The sequence below is a fragment of the Halyomorpha halys genome, unplaced genomic scaffold (genome assembly GCF_000696795.3).
Source record: "Halyomorpha halys isolate HHAL.00 unplaced genomic scaffold, Hhal_1.1 Scaffold778.1, whole genome shotgun sequence".
Taxonomy (NCBI): domain Eukaryota; kingdom Metazoa; phylum Arthropoda; class Insecta; order Hemiptera; family Pentatomidae; genus Halyomorpha; species Halyomorpha halys.
This window is the reverse complement of record NW_027107890.1, coordinates 259314-276369: the sequence shown is the minus strand read 5'-3', so window position 1 is coordinate 276369 and position 17056 is coordinate 259314. Positions and strand designations below refer to the sequence as shown.

Here is a 17056-nt window from a genome sequence, read left to right as displayed (position 1 = left end):
TATATATATATATATATAATATACATACCTATACAAATATGTTTTTGTATAAAATTTAAACTACAAAATTTTCATTTCTTCTAAGGTTACTGTCAAAAAGATAAAGTAAAATGTACTTTATACATAAACATATCTTGGGGTCAGTGGTTAGTCTTATCCAGTGTTTACACTTAATTTTTATGCAATATTTCAAAGCCAGGCAAACAAAAACAGGTTTATCAATGCAGTTTTTATACAATTTCCCAAGGTAGGGGATTGTTGATAGGTTTTTTTTAATGGGTGAACATCTAATTTTTGTTGAATATAGACCTAAAATATTTGCAGGAATGAAATTTCTTTTTATATTATTATTTTTATTCTTAAATTCCTTTTAGGAAAAACAATAAAAAAAAAAAAACTTAAAGCTTTCATATTGTTATAATAAGAACTCATAATAAAATTATTTTATATACAAAAAAAATTATCAAACAAAACAGTTGAAAACACCCTCTAACTTGAAAAAAAAAATAAGGACATTTTCATTAATTTCAAGCATCTTCTTCATTCCCTTTTTTGTTATTTCTTACTCTACCTCAATTGCCAACCCATCACTTCCATATCTCAGTTAAAAACTATCTGATAAAAATTACAACACCTGTCCTGAAATAACAATTTATTCCAAATTACCATCGCTTTCCATAGTTTCTTTCCTCATCTTTCCCCTTCGAACCCATCTCTATTTATAAAACCTAGTCATTAACCTCTTTAAAAATGAATTATTTCTCTAACTCTTTCACTATCTATCTTCCGAATATATGTAAGAATAAAACTATGTGTTGGTTTCTTTTACTTACTTGTATTATTATTTTATTGTCTTAGTATTCTTATTGTTTATTTGTGCAAACATGTGGTCAGTCATCACTATTACCTATTTCCCAACAATGTTGTGGCAGATTGTAATATCTATCAATAAATAAAGTTTTGAATTAAAGAAAACAAAATTTATGCAAACAAGTATTCACTATAGAATGTAACGCTAACAAGAAAACACATGACAGCAGAAATATGTCATTCATTTCACATTTTACCATTTATTTTAGAATTTTATTATTTTCATTATGTTATTATTTAATTATTGTATATCATATGCTGGACAAATGTCACTTAAATTGTACGTATTTATTACTCTGAGATGACTAGGTTTCAATGAATAAAATAAACTTTTTATTCCTTTAAGTAAAAATATTTTTTTCAATCTTGAAACTCTTCAGCCAATATTTTGTATACATTTTTAAAAATAAGGAAAATATGTTCATAGAGATGTTAAATAACTTTTAAAAAGGAAATAATAGGTAAATTATAATTTCAATAAAACTTGCCTTGTTCCACAAACAGTGGGCTTTTTTGCCTGCTCCTTTTAATTTTTTTATTGATTATATTGTTGCTAATGTTTAAAAAAAAAATAATAATAAAGGTGTTACTTTTCAACTGTTTAGTGCTGCTTTTGTGACAAAAACTATAGTTCGTTCCTCGGGGAAGAGCTACTCTAATGGCTTGTTTGTTAAAATATATATTTATGTTCTTAAACAAAGATTTTAAATTTTTATTAGGACAGTGAATTTGTTTCTTTCTTCTCTTTACAATTATTTAATAAGGCATCATTTTTTTTTTTTATAATCCATTTAATAATATAAAAATTATTTTGTAAAATTTGTCTACATTTATGCCTTATTTTATTTTTTGAATAAATAAGTTCATCATATTCGATAAAATCACTACAGTTCATTACTAAAGCAGATTTTAATTCGTAAATACCATATGTATGCATGAAAAAAATACACACACAGTCACTCATATTCTTGTTGTTTATAACACTTTCATTCTATTACTTACAAAGCATCAACTTTATGGTCCTCCATTTCCGGTTTACATAAAATGCAAGTTTTTATTTTTACATATTCAGATGTAAAATTAGGTTTTTGTGAACTCTGATTCTATCACTATACCTAATTTTCATATAATTATTTCATCAATCTGTATTTTACTTTTGTACTTGGCCTAGCTTGATTCCTGAAATAACTTGTGATTACCTCAGTATTAGCTCTAAATAAAGTTATATTATGGTCTTATCTTTTCTATTTGCATAGGATGTATGTTTTAGCTTATCATTTCATTTGATCTTACTTTTTTATGTCCAGTTCAGTAATAACAACTCTTTTATTGACATGCTCAATAAAAAACAATTTTTACATCCACTTCTGGGTATTATTTGAAAATCGTACTTAAAACTATATAAGTATTCTTGTAAGGAATTGAATTGCTTCATGATCCATTCCTTCAAAAAGTATATGTTGAAATAACAATGAATGGATTATTTTTTATATTGTCCTATCTTCTTCAGTTGCCTGTATTTCCACTGATTTCAACCTCAACTGAGAAGGTTCAACCAGTTGCTTTTCATTTTTAACAATTACTGACTCTAATTACTCAGATACGTCCTTCTATATTTTCCATTTCTGTAGCATAAAGAAATATTATTGATTTGGTTAGTCTAATTTGATCATTCAGCCTTTGGGTACTGATCATCATTTGTGGCTTAGTATTATGATTGCTTTCTCCTAAAATTCCTTATTTTTACTGTTCTGTTTTATTGCTCTGAAATAAATCTGAACGACAACCTTGTACATGTTTGGTTTCCATTTCATACTTAGAGCACTTTTTAGTCTCTATTTTCGGGTTCGTGCAGGAGGCAAAATAATCAAACTCAATCCCGAACTTTAACTAGTAGCTGGTCCTCATAGCTTGGTGATCGTTCATGACAAGTTGGAGCCACTTGCTCTGCGATTAACTCAAGGAAGCTGTTGAAGATTTCCACCTGATGTAGCTTTATCCCAACTATTTTTAGTGAGTGGACTTAGAACCTTCTGCAAGGTCTTCTCTGGTCATTTGACCCTTGCAGGTTTATTATTTTAGGTTTTAAAACAATTAGGGAAATGTAGACACTTTCACTTATTTAAAAATTTTCTAAGGATCATACGAGTATCAAGCAGAATTGCTTTTTGAGCTAATTTCCAGTTTTACAGGTTGATGCCAAGATCTTTCCTTTTCAAAATAAGGCCATTAGACAAAATATTTATTGGAGTAATTATTTCTTTATCTTGGTGATATAGTGTTTTTAGCTCTTTATTTATTTAACTTTTATTATTATTGTAATTATAAATTCTTATGTCAAATTTTAATGAAATAATATATACTTTCTGTTTAGATCATTACCTGAAATAGATGGGTTGAGTAAAGAAACTGTTTTGGCTTCATGGATGGCAAAATTCGACTGCATTTTTAAAGGTATTAATATTATTATAAATGTTTCTTTTATATATTCTTATTCATGTTTTTATTATTATAATATTCCAAGTCAAAATGTTATCCTCAGAATACTCTTTCTATTAAATAATTTTTTTTTTCGAATTTTTTTTTTCCAAATTCAAATTTTTCCCCCAGAATACTCTTTCTATTAAATTATGATAAGGTTCAATTTATTAATTCATAATATTTCCAAATGATATAAGTCTAGGTGATAAAATAGTGCGGATGTGTTAAACCCTAGAATATAAGAATTTATGTTTGAGTCTTCGAGAAATTACAACAAATAAACATTTGTAGATGTTTACAGAAGTTAATGTTACGCTAAGCGTTAAAAAAAATTAAAAAATGTTCCCCTGTATGGTATTGAAATTATGTATACAAGGTGGATCTCTGCCCGGGATGTAATAACAATTTTTTCGCTAAAATCCATCGAACTTTAAGTACTACTTTATATAATCGATTTTCACATTTTTTTTTTACTAAGCTTAATGATTAACTCAATGAACAATTCACTGGAAGGATGTATGTGGAGAGCGATTTGTGGTATCGGCATTGAACCTTTGGGTTCATTAGGCCTTTATTATTATTATTTGAATACTGTTTCTATAGTCACCTGGTTTTTCTATGATATCTTCAAAGTTCCATAGGATCTCATATAAGCAATATTATTAGACTATGCTATTTAGGTTGTATGAAAAATTTCCAACAAAACGAAGAAACAAGACATATTTCTCCAAATATATTCTTATTTTTTATATTTAATCTCCTGTTATGTTTATATACTTTTTGCATTGATGTTACTTCTCTTCAATCCCTTCAAACAGTACTTGGCATCTTTCCCTGGAAAATAATTTTTGACCATGGTGATGGCCTAATGAGGAGGGCATCACCATGGTTTTATGTTCTCTGTTCTCTGAGCTTAAGGGGGGGGGAAGCATTTGAGTCTAAATTTGGTAAGGATTGTTCAAGCATTTCAAACGATAATTTGTAGATTTTTGCCTTGGCAGCCACTGAAGTGTGTGGTGACGCTTTACCTTGGTGAAAAAAAATTGTTTTTTATTCTTTAAATGTGACCGTTTTCCTGCTATATCGGCAATCAGTTTGTCAATTAATGATGAAATAATTAATAATAATTTAAGGCTATCCCATGACCATTCCAGAAAACAGTCCCCATCTTTTTCCTTTAACATTTAATGATAGCTCGGTATTTGTATTTTCAATTTAAAAAAAAAACACTTACTTTGAATCTCACTCAACTGATTCTCTTAAAACAATTACGCATCCAAAACTTCTGGAATTTTAGTTAGTATCTTTCAAAGCATGCACTAACACATCCCCCATCTTTTGTTGATGAGTCATGTCATCTTCATATTGAGTTTAGAAATATTTCATAAAACCCTTATCCTGTATCAAAGCCAGGCATACTTATCATTATCATATGAGAGTGCCAGTCATCATATGATTGCTTCTTTTTATCAGTTAGTATTTGATGAAAGTTAGTTAATAATCTGAACCTTATCAAAAAATTTGTTTTAACATAACATTATTCCACACTAAATTGCACATTTCGGAGGTATTTCATATGATATGCACATTTATTATTTTTTGCACAAAATTACATGTTGAATGAAAGGTAATGAAAAAATCAAAATAATATAGTTTTAATATGTTAAAGAGTTGCCACTTACTCAATTGGTCCAACTCTCCATAACTGGGTCCGTAACTTAGTCCATATCTTCTGGTGCTGTATATCTTCATAATTAAGTTTTTTGGAGGTCTCATGGGGCTCCATCCTTGCATGGCGTGCTCAGTGTAGCCAACTGAGCTTGATAATTTTTACATTAGGCTCACTAAGTAAGAAGTATATATGTCTCTGTTTGTGGGTCTTCTCCTTATTGTAACATTTTCCACAAGGTGGTAAATGGGTCTCAGCAATTTTTTTTTAAATGCTAGGAGATCCCATTCATCTGATTTTAAGAAGGCTGATTTTTTATGCTTACATAAGCACTTGTCTGACCTGTGTCTTTCAAAATCTTCTATTTGTGGTCCTTGAGAGCTACTTCCAAGATCCCAACAAGTTCCCACAACAAAGAAAATAAACCTTAATTTCCTTCAACTCATGAATTAACATTCTGTTTCCACATTTTAAGGTATTTCTTCAGCATATTATTCTCCTTTAATTATTATCTCCTTTAAGATAAATCTTTCTTTATTGTGACTCTCCAAACCAAGCATTCAAAGAGAAAATGTCCAAAATCCCTAAAAAAGAAATTAATAAAGTAAGTAGGTCCATTGTGTCCCTCGGAAGTGGTAGAAAGACTTTTTTTGAAGCCCATTGTTCTTCAGATAAGAGAACCCACCTACTTCATTTGGCTTAAATAATATATGTATTAATATATTGTAATATTCTAAATTTGTTTAAAATAACTAAAAGGGAATTGAATAATTTTTATTTATTCTCAGATCTAAAATATAGCTTTAAAGGTGACAAGGTTAAATGAAGGGGTGGTCTGCACCACCTGCATCCAGGAGAGGTTATCCTCTTGGCGTCTTAACAACAACTGTCCTAAAAAAAGAGTCCAGTTTCCTTTCTTCTGTCTTTAATGTTCACTCGTTGATTAAAAAAATCGATTGTAGCACAACCGCTCTAATTCACGATGTTAATACTTCATTGATAATTGTTATTGTCTTCTATTTCCCCTTGGATTAATTTGTAAATACAATTATGATACAAAATAACAAAAGTCGATGTGTTCGAAAATGTTCCAACATAACAGCAACTCAACCAACTTCAGAAGGACACGTGCCACCATCTTCTTTATTTTGAATGACGTATTTTTACTTCATATTTGACTGATGAAAATTGGTTAGCTTGCTTTTTGATTCAACGAAATAAATGAAAAATATTGAGCATTGATAAATAAAAAATAAAAACATAACTAAAACCATCTATACATAAGAAACATCTTTTTATGAAAAAAGAGGTTATTACTATATATATTTATTTCTTTTGGGTAATATAAACAATTGGCCGAGAAAAAATGAAATAGCCTTTACAGCAGTTAATCACAGTGCTGATTAGCCATTAATAAACTGCAAGAATTTATGCTTATAGATTTATGTTTTTCTATGGTCACTCTGAACATACATTTATATTAATTAAAGACAAATCGTTTTCGTGAATTCTTACATAAATATACAAATCAAATTATTTCAGAGAGAGGTGCTTTCGGGAAAAATTATTTACCAGTTTGTTTTAAAAATACTAGTGATAAAATCAAAACAAAGATTTCCAATAATACTATGGTGGATGAAACCACTGATGAAACCACTGCTTGTACATTTATTATGTATTTATTAACCAGTCTTCTTCATATAGATATACCACCAACCCTCTATCTAATATCTTCCAAAATTTTGAAAAGAACAGTAGTGAGACAGTGTCCTGCATCATCAATGGTAACTCATAAAATTTATTTCAAATTTAACATATTAGTGTAAAATTTTACTTTTTGTAAGAGATTCAGTTCCATACATGGTTAAAGCAGGTCTAACGCTAAAATGTTTGTACTATAAAATGGCTCATTTTACATGTGTAGCTCACGGGTTAAATAGAGTGGCAAAGAAAATATGTGAATTATTTCTGTAAAGATCAAAAATAGTTAAAGATAGGTATTCAAATTTATATTTCATGGTTTTATGTTTATCAACATTTTTAGTACACTATTTTTCATGTTTCAACTTCATTATTTTTATTCCAGTAACTGATGAAGATTCAAAAAGACCTTCTCGAATGCAACAACAAATATTAAATAGTGAAGCTATTTTATCCAAGGATCAACTTTATGACATGTTTCAACAAATCTTAGGAATCAAAAAATTTGAGCATCAGCTTCTTTTTAATGCATTGCAGGTAATCAGCATATTATTTGTTATTATTTATTTTGAATTCAAATGAACAGACAATAGTGACAACTACATTCTATGATGTACTTCTAATGCAAAAATATTAAATTTAATATTTGAACCTTTAAAATTTACTAAACTTCAAGTCTTACAGGCATAATTTTTACCGTTCTGTTACAAACTGTTTGATTCCTTTTTTCATTCTTTATTGAGAAACTAAAAAAGTTTTTTACAAGTTGAATTAAGTCGCCAAGATGTTTTTAATTTTTCCCATTAATGTTTAATATTATAGAGATCTGGGGACTGACTGGCTTTCGTAAAAAATTGATCAGTACATTGCATATTTCATTTTGAAATGGCTATACAAATTGTAATATTTACATACCTAGCTTAGGGTTATTATCATGTTGAAATTGTAATTCATTCAGGTCTTTATTCTATTATTCTAAGATCCCTATTAAATGTTTTTCAATTCAATATATACTATTTCTGTCATCATTCCTTCTATTTTATGCTATCTGCTGACACCTTCAAAGATCGTGCAAACCAATCCAAACCACCAAGTTTTCCAACCCAAAATTTGGTTTCTACACAAAGAGTTTTGTTTTAATATGTTTTTGATGAGATAAATGGAATATAACAAAAAGGATAGTAATGTTTTTGAGATGTAAAAACTTATAAAAGTACAATTACTTTAATTCCCGAAACTGAAATCAAATTACAGTGGAACCTTGGTACAATGAACCTCAATATAACTAGTTCCTCAATGTAACAATTTTTGTTTTAAATCCCCTTGGATTAGCCACAGTATTCAATCAAAATATTTCCCTACATAAGAAATAGATCTTATAAACAAATATAAATATAAAATTGTATTTTTCGTGAATGTGATATTATTACTAATACAACATGGATTATTTTGACTTTTTCCTTCTCAGTTGGATTCTGCTGATGAACAAGCTGCAGCTATCCGAAGAGAGTTAGATGGTAGAATGCAAAAAGTGGCTGAAATGGAAAAGGTAAATATACTGATAAAAATAATTTTTATAAAGATTACTTTATTTATTTGAAATGGTTTTTATTTGTTTTTTATGTGCACACTGAAATTAATGAGGGAGAGATATCAAAAACAATTTTGTTTTTTTTTTGCCTAATTTAATAAATTGTTTTTTTTTTTTTGACCTCCTAGAAAAATTAAAACAATAAATTAATTATATACATAGAGATAAGTGTATATATAAAGGTGAGTTACATCTTGGATTGCCAGTGTGGCATTATTAGATAAGCTGCTGGGTCCGCTGAAGGCGGTGTCATCGATGATGGCATGAGTCTGCCGTGAGCGTACTAGGAATAGGGAGGGGCTATTCCGGCTGGCGTTAACATTGTTAATTGTTAATTGTTAACATTTTGATAAAGAATTTATAATTGTTCTTTTTGACCTTTTCTTTTATCACTGGGTAGTTTTACATGCCTTTCAATAGAGCTTGATCTATTAATCCTTGTTATGTAGCTTCTTCCCCATTTCATCTATTACAGGCGTCTTATAGTTCTAAAGTCTTTCAGGGTCTTCCTTAGAATATCTACCCTTCTACGAAAAGTTCACTGGTAGCCCTTTTTTTGACATTCAGGACACATGTCCAAACCATCTTCGGTGATGTTCTTCCAGTGTTTCCTTGGCAGGTCTTATATCGAAGTTCACTCTAATCATTGTTTTTCTGATAGAGTCTCTTCTTATTTTTCCATAAATATTTTTAAGATCCCTAATTTCTATTGATTTGATCTGAGTCTTATGTTTGGTGGTAATGGTCCACCAGTGTCGTGGTCTTAGTTTAGTTTCAGAAGGATCATGTTTTTATAGACTACCTTTTTGTTATGCTTTGAATTTTTTGTTTTATATAAAAGCTTGTGGTTTTCTTTCAAGTTCTCATCAAGCTTTCTTCCTAAGTTTTCCCATGGTATCTTTTTAGATATTCATTTAACTTTCTTCTATCGCTCTTTTTATAGTCTGGTTTGGAATGAGAACTGAGAATTTCTTGCAATATTTTTCTTCAATTTTACTTTTAACCAATTTCAATTTTACCATATTTTTTGTTCCACCAGGATATCTGCTTGACTCTTGGGTCCTTCCTGCTTTTTCTGCACACTGTCTCTGCATCCTCCTGGATGACTTTCTTAAAAGCACTCCAGCTGATCTCTATACTACTGAAATCCTATGGGTTATCCCTGGATATAATTTTTTTATCCTCATGGAATGAAATTATGCTTTATTTTGATAAATGTTCATAAAATATAGTAGATCTTTACAGCCTCCATATCCACTTCACTGCTGTTATACACTAAGTATACAACTTTTTTGCTCAAAATTCATAGAAATTTTATGGGCGTCATGTGCTTTTACACCCTTGAAGACTGGACATCTTTAAATTTAATTTATATGAAAGGGATTGACATTTCGTAATGTGTACTAAATTTATACTTTATATTTACTGTATAATTTTGAATATCAGATATCACTTCTAATGAGTGGGTGTGTTAATATAATGATCTTTGATGAAAAAATTTATATTTAAAGGAGAAACATTAATTAGACCTAATATCATAATGTAGTTGGATTGCTTTAGGAAAAGAAAGCAAGCTAAATTTTCAGACAATGCTTATACACCAATGTGTTTCAGTTTTAACATTTTTATAATATAATCACATGAAAAAAGGTTTATTTTTTAGTGTCTTATTATCTGTTATCAGAACAACAAACTGTCTGCAATATTAAATCGTACCCATTAATAATATTAATTTAATTATTTATTTATCAAAAGTACTTTACATAGAATAATTTGAATATTATAATAAGACAACTATAGTTATCTTAGTATTTTTTATATTTAATAGCACTTTTTTTAATTATTTCATTACAATATTGTCTTTAAATAAATGACAATCGTTCAGAAATGACAATCTATCTGTTCCCTATGACATCTGACCATGAAAGATTTGGTATTTGTACTCTGAATCTTTTTTTGTTATATCCAATTTAGTACATTTATGTTCCTCCAGCATATTTATTTAATGTTTTAAATTTAATTTTCATTATTCTGAGATGTGGGATGTTTCTAGTTGTATTTGATAGTTTATATTAATTAGATGTAATAATGTGATTTTTAGATAGTTTAATATATATATATAATTAAATATTAATCAAAATGATTTAGGAAAAAATATTCTTTTATTATGAAGATAGAAAATAAACCTAGGAAAGGTAAACATACATATGATTATATATCTAATAAAACTGAACTTAAGGAACTCTACTTCACTACTACCTAAGAATAAATCCTTTACAACAAAATTAATTATACCTGATATTTGTCAATGTGCAAAATTGACGCAATCCTATTTTCGCGTCTTATATATTTCTCATATCTCTTTAATTTTTATGTTTTTATTTATTATTATCATTTTATTTATTGAATTCTATCAATTTTCTGTTTATTTAATTATATAAAACATTTTTCAGAATAGAAAATTGATGCCCAAATTTGTTTTGAAAGAAATGGAATCCCTGTATATTGAAGAATTAAAAACTTCCATAAATCTGTTAATGGTCAATCTTGAATCTTTGCCTGTCTCAAAGGGATCAATTGACTCAAAGTATGGTTTACAGAAACTGAAGCGTTATAATCACAGGTATTGAAGACTATTATTAGTTGGAAGGCATAAAATGCCTGAGAATTTGAAACATTTTTGTAGCAGTTACAATAATGGATTAATGTTTTTAGTTATATTCTAATTAACATGGTGAAATATTAGTTCAGAAATACTGTAACAATCTTATTCCTAGAAAATATAGGTTAAACTACTTAGTCTGTTTGATTTTTTTAAAAGTTTATTATAGGTAATTATTATACAATTTAATTTTGTTAATTTTTTCGTAGATCACAGGGTTCTTTGGCAAAATTAGAAGGTGATTCTGCTGATAATGACACCCAGCTTACGAAACTTGATGTAGTGCTCACATTTCAACTTGAGGTATTCTTTAATCAGGTTCTATTATAGTAATAATATATATATTTTTTGTCTTCTGTCCTCATGAATATATTACATTAGTATTTAAGAATTTATTGCTTTTACTATTTTACAGTCTTAACAGCACCATGTTATTATTTATTGGTGATTTATTTATACATGTTTGTCCTTTTATTTCTCAAAAATCCTGTTTATGGTTGGATTTTGAACTCCCAGAATCACTTGATATATACCTGTACATAGAAAACCTGTTTCTTAGTATTAATATTAATAATTATACAGGGTGTCCAAAGTTTAATTGACTTCTTTTGGTGGTGAAGTCGACTTTATAATCTCTTCCAGTTCTTCTCAAGTACCCTTAACTCTGGAATTTCTAAAGGAAAGTGGTATTTTCAAGAAAAGATTCTCTAAGAGGATCTGATTCTAAAACAACTTTATATCAGTGATTTTTTCAATCTTACATGTTCTAAAGGCATAAATTCGTGTATATTTGTGGGCAAACAGTTCAGAATATCAAACAAAAGTACAGAACCAAATCATTTGAGTACTAAATTTTCCTTAAGAATTTGCTAATTTAATTTGAATATCCTCAGCTGATTGAGGATAAACAAATGCACATCATGATGCAGAATTTTTGTAATGACCGATTTTCAAGTATGGTGATGCATTCTTAGAGCTAATTGAATTCTCTATTGGTTTTGTACTTTATGTTTACTGTGTAATTTCGGTAATCCAAACTTTGGTACTCTGAACACTCCAGTAATCCGAATTGGCATTAGTAAGTGAGGTGTTGTGTTATTCTTAGCTGCAGCTTGGAAGGCTGTTCAGTCAAAAACAATACACAATTCATGGAATCCATTGTTGGGGAAAGAGGGCATACATGAAGTATCAACAGACAATGACAAAGTTAGTCGATCTTGATTAAAAGTATAAACCCTGATATTTTAGTGAATGATACAGATGTTGGTGAATAGGTTGAAGATCATGAGGAGAATGGAGTTTATATTTAAAACTGATGAGGAAATCGCATAGAGTATTGGAGAAGTCTCTACCAATGAAGAAGAAGAAGGTGAAAGACAAGTCGAGGAACCAATGGCAATAAAGCATGAAAAATCAGTGAGTGTCTCATTTCAATCACTGTCTGAAGTGGGCAACAGAGAATGATATACCATGGCATCAAGTCCTTCTCTTACAACATCTGAAAGAAGAAGCATTGAAGAAGTTTCTACAGAAGTCTCAGCAAAAAAAAAAAATAATAATAAAATAACCAACTTCTTTAAATAAGGTTATTTTAAAATTTAAAATTGTCAAATTTCCGATAAAATATGTTAAAAGAATTAAATTAACAAAAATAGTTATGTACATTTGTATTGTTGAATTTTTTCACACCATTTTTCCTAATACTTTCTGTAATCTGAACTTTTCAATAATCTGAACGATCCCCTGCAGCAATTAGTTTGAATTACTGAGATTACACTGTATTTGATATTTTGCACTGTTTTCCCTTAAAGACAAAACCCATAAAAAATACTTAGCGGTATTTGGCCCTTTACACCTTCAGAACATGTGGAATTAGAAAAATCGCTGATGTGAAATCACTTTAGAACTAGATCATCTACTTGAAAATACATACCCCTTTCCATTGGAAATTCCAGAGTTTAGTGTGCTGGAGAAGAACTTGGAGAGGTAACAAGTTCAATTTCACTATCAAAAGAAAACGTATTCCAAATTATTGACTTGTAAAAAATCTTATTGATTGTTATGACCTACAAGTGGTTTGTTTGTTTTTTTTATTTGGTGTAACATATTTGTATACTCCAACTAGGCCAAGAAGGACGGGTTTTTCTGCAGGTAACCCAACCTATTCAAGCCTGAGTGGAAAGGTTGAGATTCATTCTGTGGGTGCTACAAAACAAATCCCAACCTACCTAGGTGTGATTTAAACCAGCACCTCTTCTGACACATGGTTGCTTAGGTGACATATTAACACTGTCAATGACCATAGCCTCATTTTATAAACAGTTCTTTAACATGAAGTTTAAGAAGTAGTAGTCCTTCCCACTAATAATAGATTAATATGTGGAAAAACGGTTTTAACTATTATAATCTTTTTCTGAAGGAGGTAGCGGAACACCACATACACAAATCACCTCTTTAGGTTGACAAAATTCTATAATCCCTTTAAACTTATAGAAGCAAAGTAAAAATATTGTTTCTATGTTTTGTTTCATTAAAAAACCTATTGAATCAGAATGGGATTGGAATCCTGAAATCAAATTATAAAAATTCTGCCTTTACTTATCTAGGGGTTTTCTCCAAAAATAGTAACCTGATATTTTGAGATTTGGCACCAAAGTCACAGGTTACCTCAGAATGATCCTTCAAGAACTTCTTCTTTATTTATTAATTCTACAGTGTATAGTTATTGTTATGTTATAACCTTATAAAATTAGGCTTCACATTGTTACTTTCTCCATGACCTGTTTCCGTAGGAACTTGTACTAAGGGTCTGCTTTGTAACTTTATAGCTAAAGGAATTAAAATGATATTATTGGAAAACATACTGCTTAATACAACTTATATCCATGCCACAATAGTATAATTTTATCTTATTATTGAGGTTAGTTTATTTTCTTATTAGGTTTTTAATTTTTGGACTGTTGATGGTTCAAGATACCTTCAGTATTATTTTTCAGAACATGCTTATTCTCCTCCATATCCCTCTAAAAAATCATAGGCTGAGGAGCTCTAACATCAATTTTTAACAGAAAAGGTGACTGTTATGTCTAATTGGAGCTTTGAAGTTGTGATCTCCTCAGTGTCTTCTGCTTGATTAAATAATACAAGATGTTTTAAAATTGATTTCTTCTTTATTTGAACCATTAAACGAGTCAGTCATTCGATTATTGAAGTTTTCAATTATGTATGATCGTTCTTTTAACAAGGCATGTACTCAGAATCTAATATAAGATGTTAAGCTCGGAATATTTCTGTTTTCTGTTTTGGATATGCTAATTCTTAATTCCTCAAATACCTATATGATCATAAGTTCACTTTTCCAATTATAAAATTAATTTATTAATCCTTAATTCTTTTTATCTAAAATCTAATGTTTTATTTATCTTTTACTCTTTCTTTCTTTCTTCTTTCATTGTTCTTTTGTATGTTATCTATAGGTGGTTGTAATGGAAGTCAAAGGGTTGAAATCTTTAGCTCCCAGTAGAATAGTATATTGCACAATGGAAGTTGAAGGTGGTGAAAAATTACAAACTGATCAAGCAGAAGCTTCTAAACCAATGTAAGTGACTTCATTTAATTAATATACATTTTTTAATTAATATCATTCAGAATGAAATTCACATCTCCTCCAACTATCCATTTTTTAATTTAAATTTATTATTGATAAAACTGAAGTATTAAAAAGTAAAATTTAATTATCACATTTTTTGTTTGTTTTTTAAAATTTTAGGAAACTTTAAAGGTTTGCCATATAATCTTGTATAGATTTTTGGTTATAAGTATGTGTATAGTCATGTTTCACAACATTAGTCATTTCATATTGATAATATTATTGTATGTTTTAAGCTCATCACCTCCCCTCCCCCTGGTTCAAAATTATAATAAGACATTTTTACCTTCAATTATTGTGATCAATTAGGAAAAAAAATCAAACCTTTCAAGGTTTCACAATCCTTCACATTTTGAGATTTTACATTTTAAGATATTTAGGGTCTAAAAACACACTAGATAGTTTATTATTTATTATTTACTGATGTAATAAAATTATTGATTCAAATAATAATAATAATTTGTAGCATTATTCAATTGTCTGTTCAATAAAGATCAGTCAACTATGCATGAGAAAAAGGCTTATAAACATAGCTAAATAGCTATATTTCATAATATAAATTTCAGATCTTAAGGTTTTTGAAATTCAACCATTTGAAGGATCTTTTACCAAAAGAGACATTTTATTCATTGTGTTGATGTTTAATCTTTTTCATTCTTCTGTTTCATTTTAAGTTAAAATATTTTCTACAATGAATTTTGTTAACTCAGTTGGATTGGATCGTCTGCTTATTATTGTTTCAATTTTGTAATTAGTTTGATTTAATTACAGAATTAGTGTTTCTACCATCATGTTTTCATTTAGAATTGTTGTCAGATGTAACGGTACACCTCCTAAACACTATGCTGCAGTGTTGTATTTGCTTTAAATCTCTACTTGAAATTCAATTATGGTGGTGTCTGCTCCAGAAGATATAACTCAAGTTATGTTGATTAAAATCACATTTATTTCCTTTTTTGAGCTCTTTACAGCTTATACTTTCATTAAGAAACTTGCAATCGACTCACTAGTTTAATGTTTGACTTCATTTTTCTAATCTCAGATTCTCAAATAGTTATTAAATGTCTATTCCTCCACACTTTCTAAAATTATCTACTGCCAACAGGGTGGTTGAGATCTTGCAAAATTCATCTTCTTGAGATTGACATGTCTCTTTTGAAGATAATTCTGTTAATTATGCTCACCATGATTTGTCACCTCTTCATGAAAGGTTCTTCTTTCGATATGAAAAGCTTCCCTGTTGGGCTCTTAAGTTCTTTCTCTTTTATTTCTCTTTCATAACTGATTGAAGTTAAGACAGCCTCTATTTCTCACTTTCTCCCTTTCTCAAGCCCAGTAAATCAAGTTTTTGATATTGAAAAAAGTAGTTTTTTATGAAGAATTATAAATTCAGAACAAAAGAAGGTAAAAAACCTTGTGTACTTAATTTATTTTAATATATATAAACCAAGTTATTATTTATATGTACTTCATAACTTTAAACATATACTAGTTAGTTTAAGGTATTTATCTTCCATTCTAGGTGGGACACACAAGGTGATTTCACTACAACTCATCCACTTCCTGCAGTTAAGGTAAAATTATACACTGAAAATCCTGGAATGTTAGCATTGGAAGATAAAGAATTAGGAAAAGTCATACTTCATCCCACACCGTTGTCTTCAAAGGTTATTATTTTTTCAAATTTGATTATTACTCACCCATAAATATGTATAACTGTTAAATGAAATTTAAAGAATTACTGTTATTATTTTTGCATGTTTTTTGAAAAGTTCTTCCCTAGAAAGGAATAGTATCAACTATATGTAATTTATGTTAATTTGTTGTCTTCTTATTGCATATTTAGGATCTATTCACAATTTTTGTAGTGTTCAGTGCCTCAGCTTTCTGGGCTTCAATTATTCAATTAAGTATATCTAGAAGCCCAACTTTTTTATTGCTTCTATAGTGGGTACTGGTATCAGGCCATTGCTGGTCCTCACATGTACTTTATCTTTCCATTACGGATCTCTTAAATCATTTGCTATTGCTTGATACTTCTGAATTTCTAGTGCTCTAACTGAATTAGTGTTACTCTTTTTTGGTACATAATATTTCATCTTTTATTAGGATTATTATTTAGCTTCACATCTACACTATTTTAGTTTTTCATGTTATTTCTAGAAAAGTTATCATTTAATCCTTACTGCTATTACCTGACTTCTGAATTCTCTGAAAACGATTTTTTTGGAAATAGACTTCCTCTAATCACCACGTTGATTGATGAAAAATTACTTTTCATTTTATGCAATGTTTTTAACTTTGATTCTTCTAGTCGAGAACCCAGTTGCAGAGCAGTGTGTCTGTGGTTAAGGCTGCCCATTTTCTTATACAATGGAACCTTGCTTTGTTCCTTCTAAAAAAGCTCCTGGCCATGATCTTATCACAGCACAC

General features: G+C 29.1%; 1 protein-coding gene across 1 annotated transcript in view; it reads left to right on the top strand.

The window, feature by feature from the left end:
* The window catches only part of Cadps (calcium-dependent secretion activator 1), a gene marked incomplete in the record, with an annotated part of 128392 nt that overhangs the window by 39563 nt on the left and 71773 nt on the right, over positions 1 to 17056 (top strand). Inside the window, 7 exon segments of the mRNA XM_067046263.1 lie at positions 3245 to 3324; positions 7107 to 7258; positions 8190 to 8270; positions 10766 to 10935; positions 11184 to 11277; positions 14451 to 14572; positions 16146 to 16290. Coding sequence (XP_066902364.1) covers positions 3245 to 3324; positions 7107 to 7258; positions 8190 to 8270; positions 10766 to 10935; positions 11184 to 11277; positions 14451 to 14572; positions 16146 to 16290 — 844 coding nt within the window.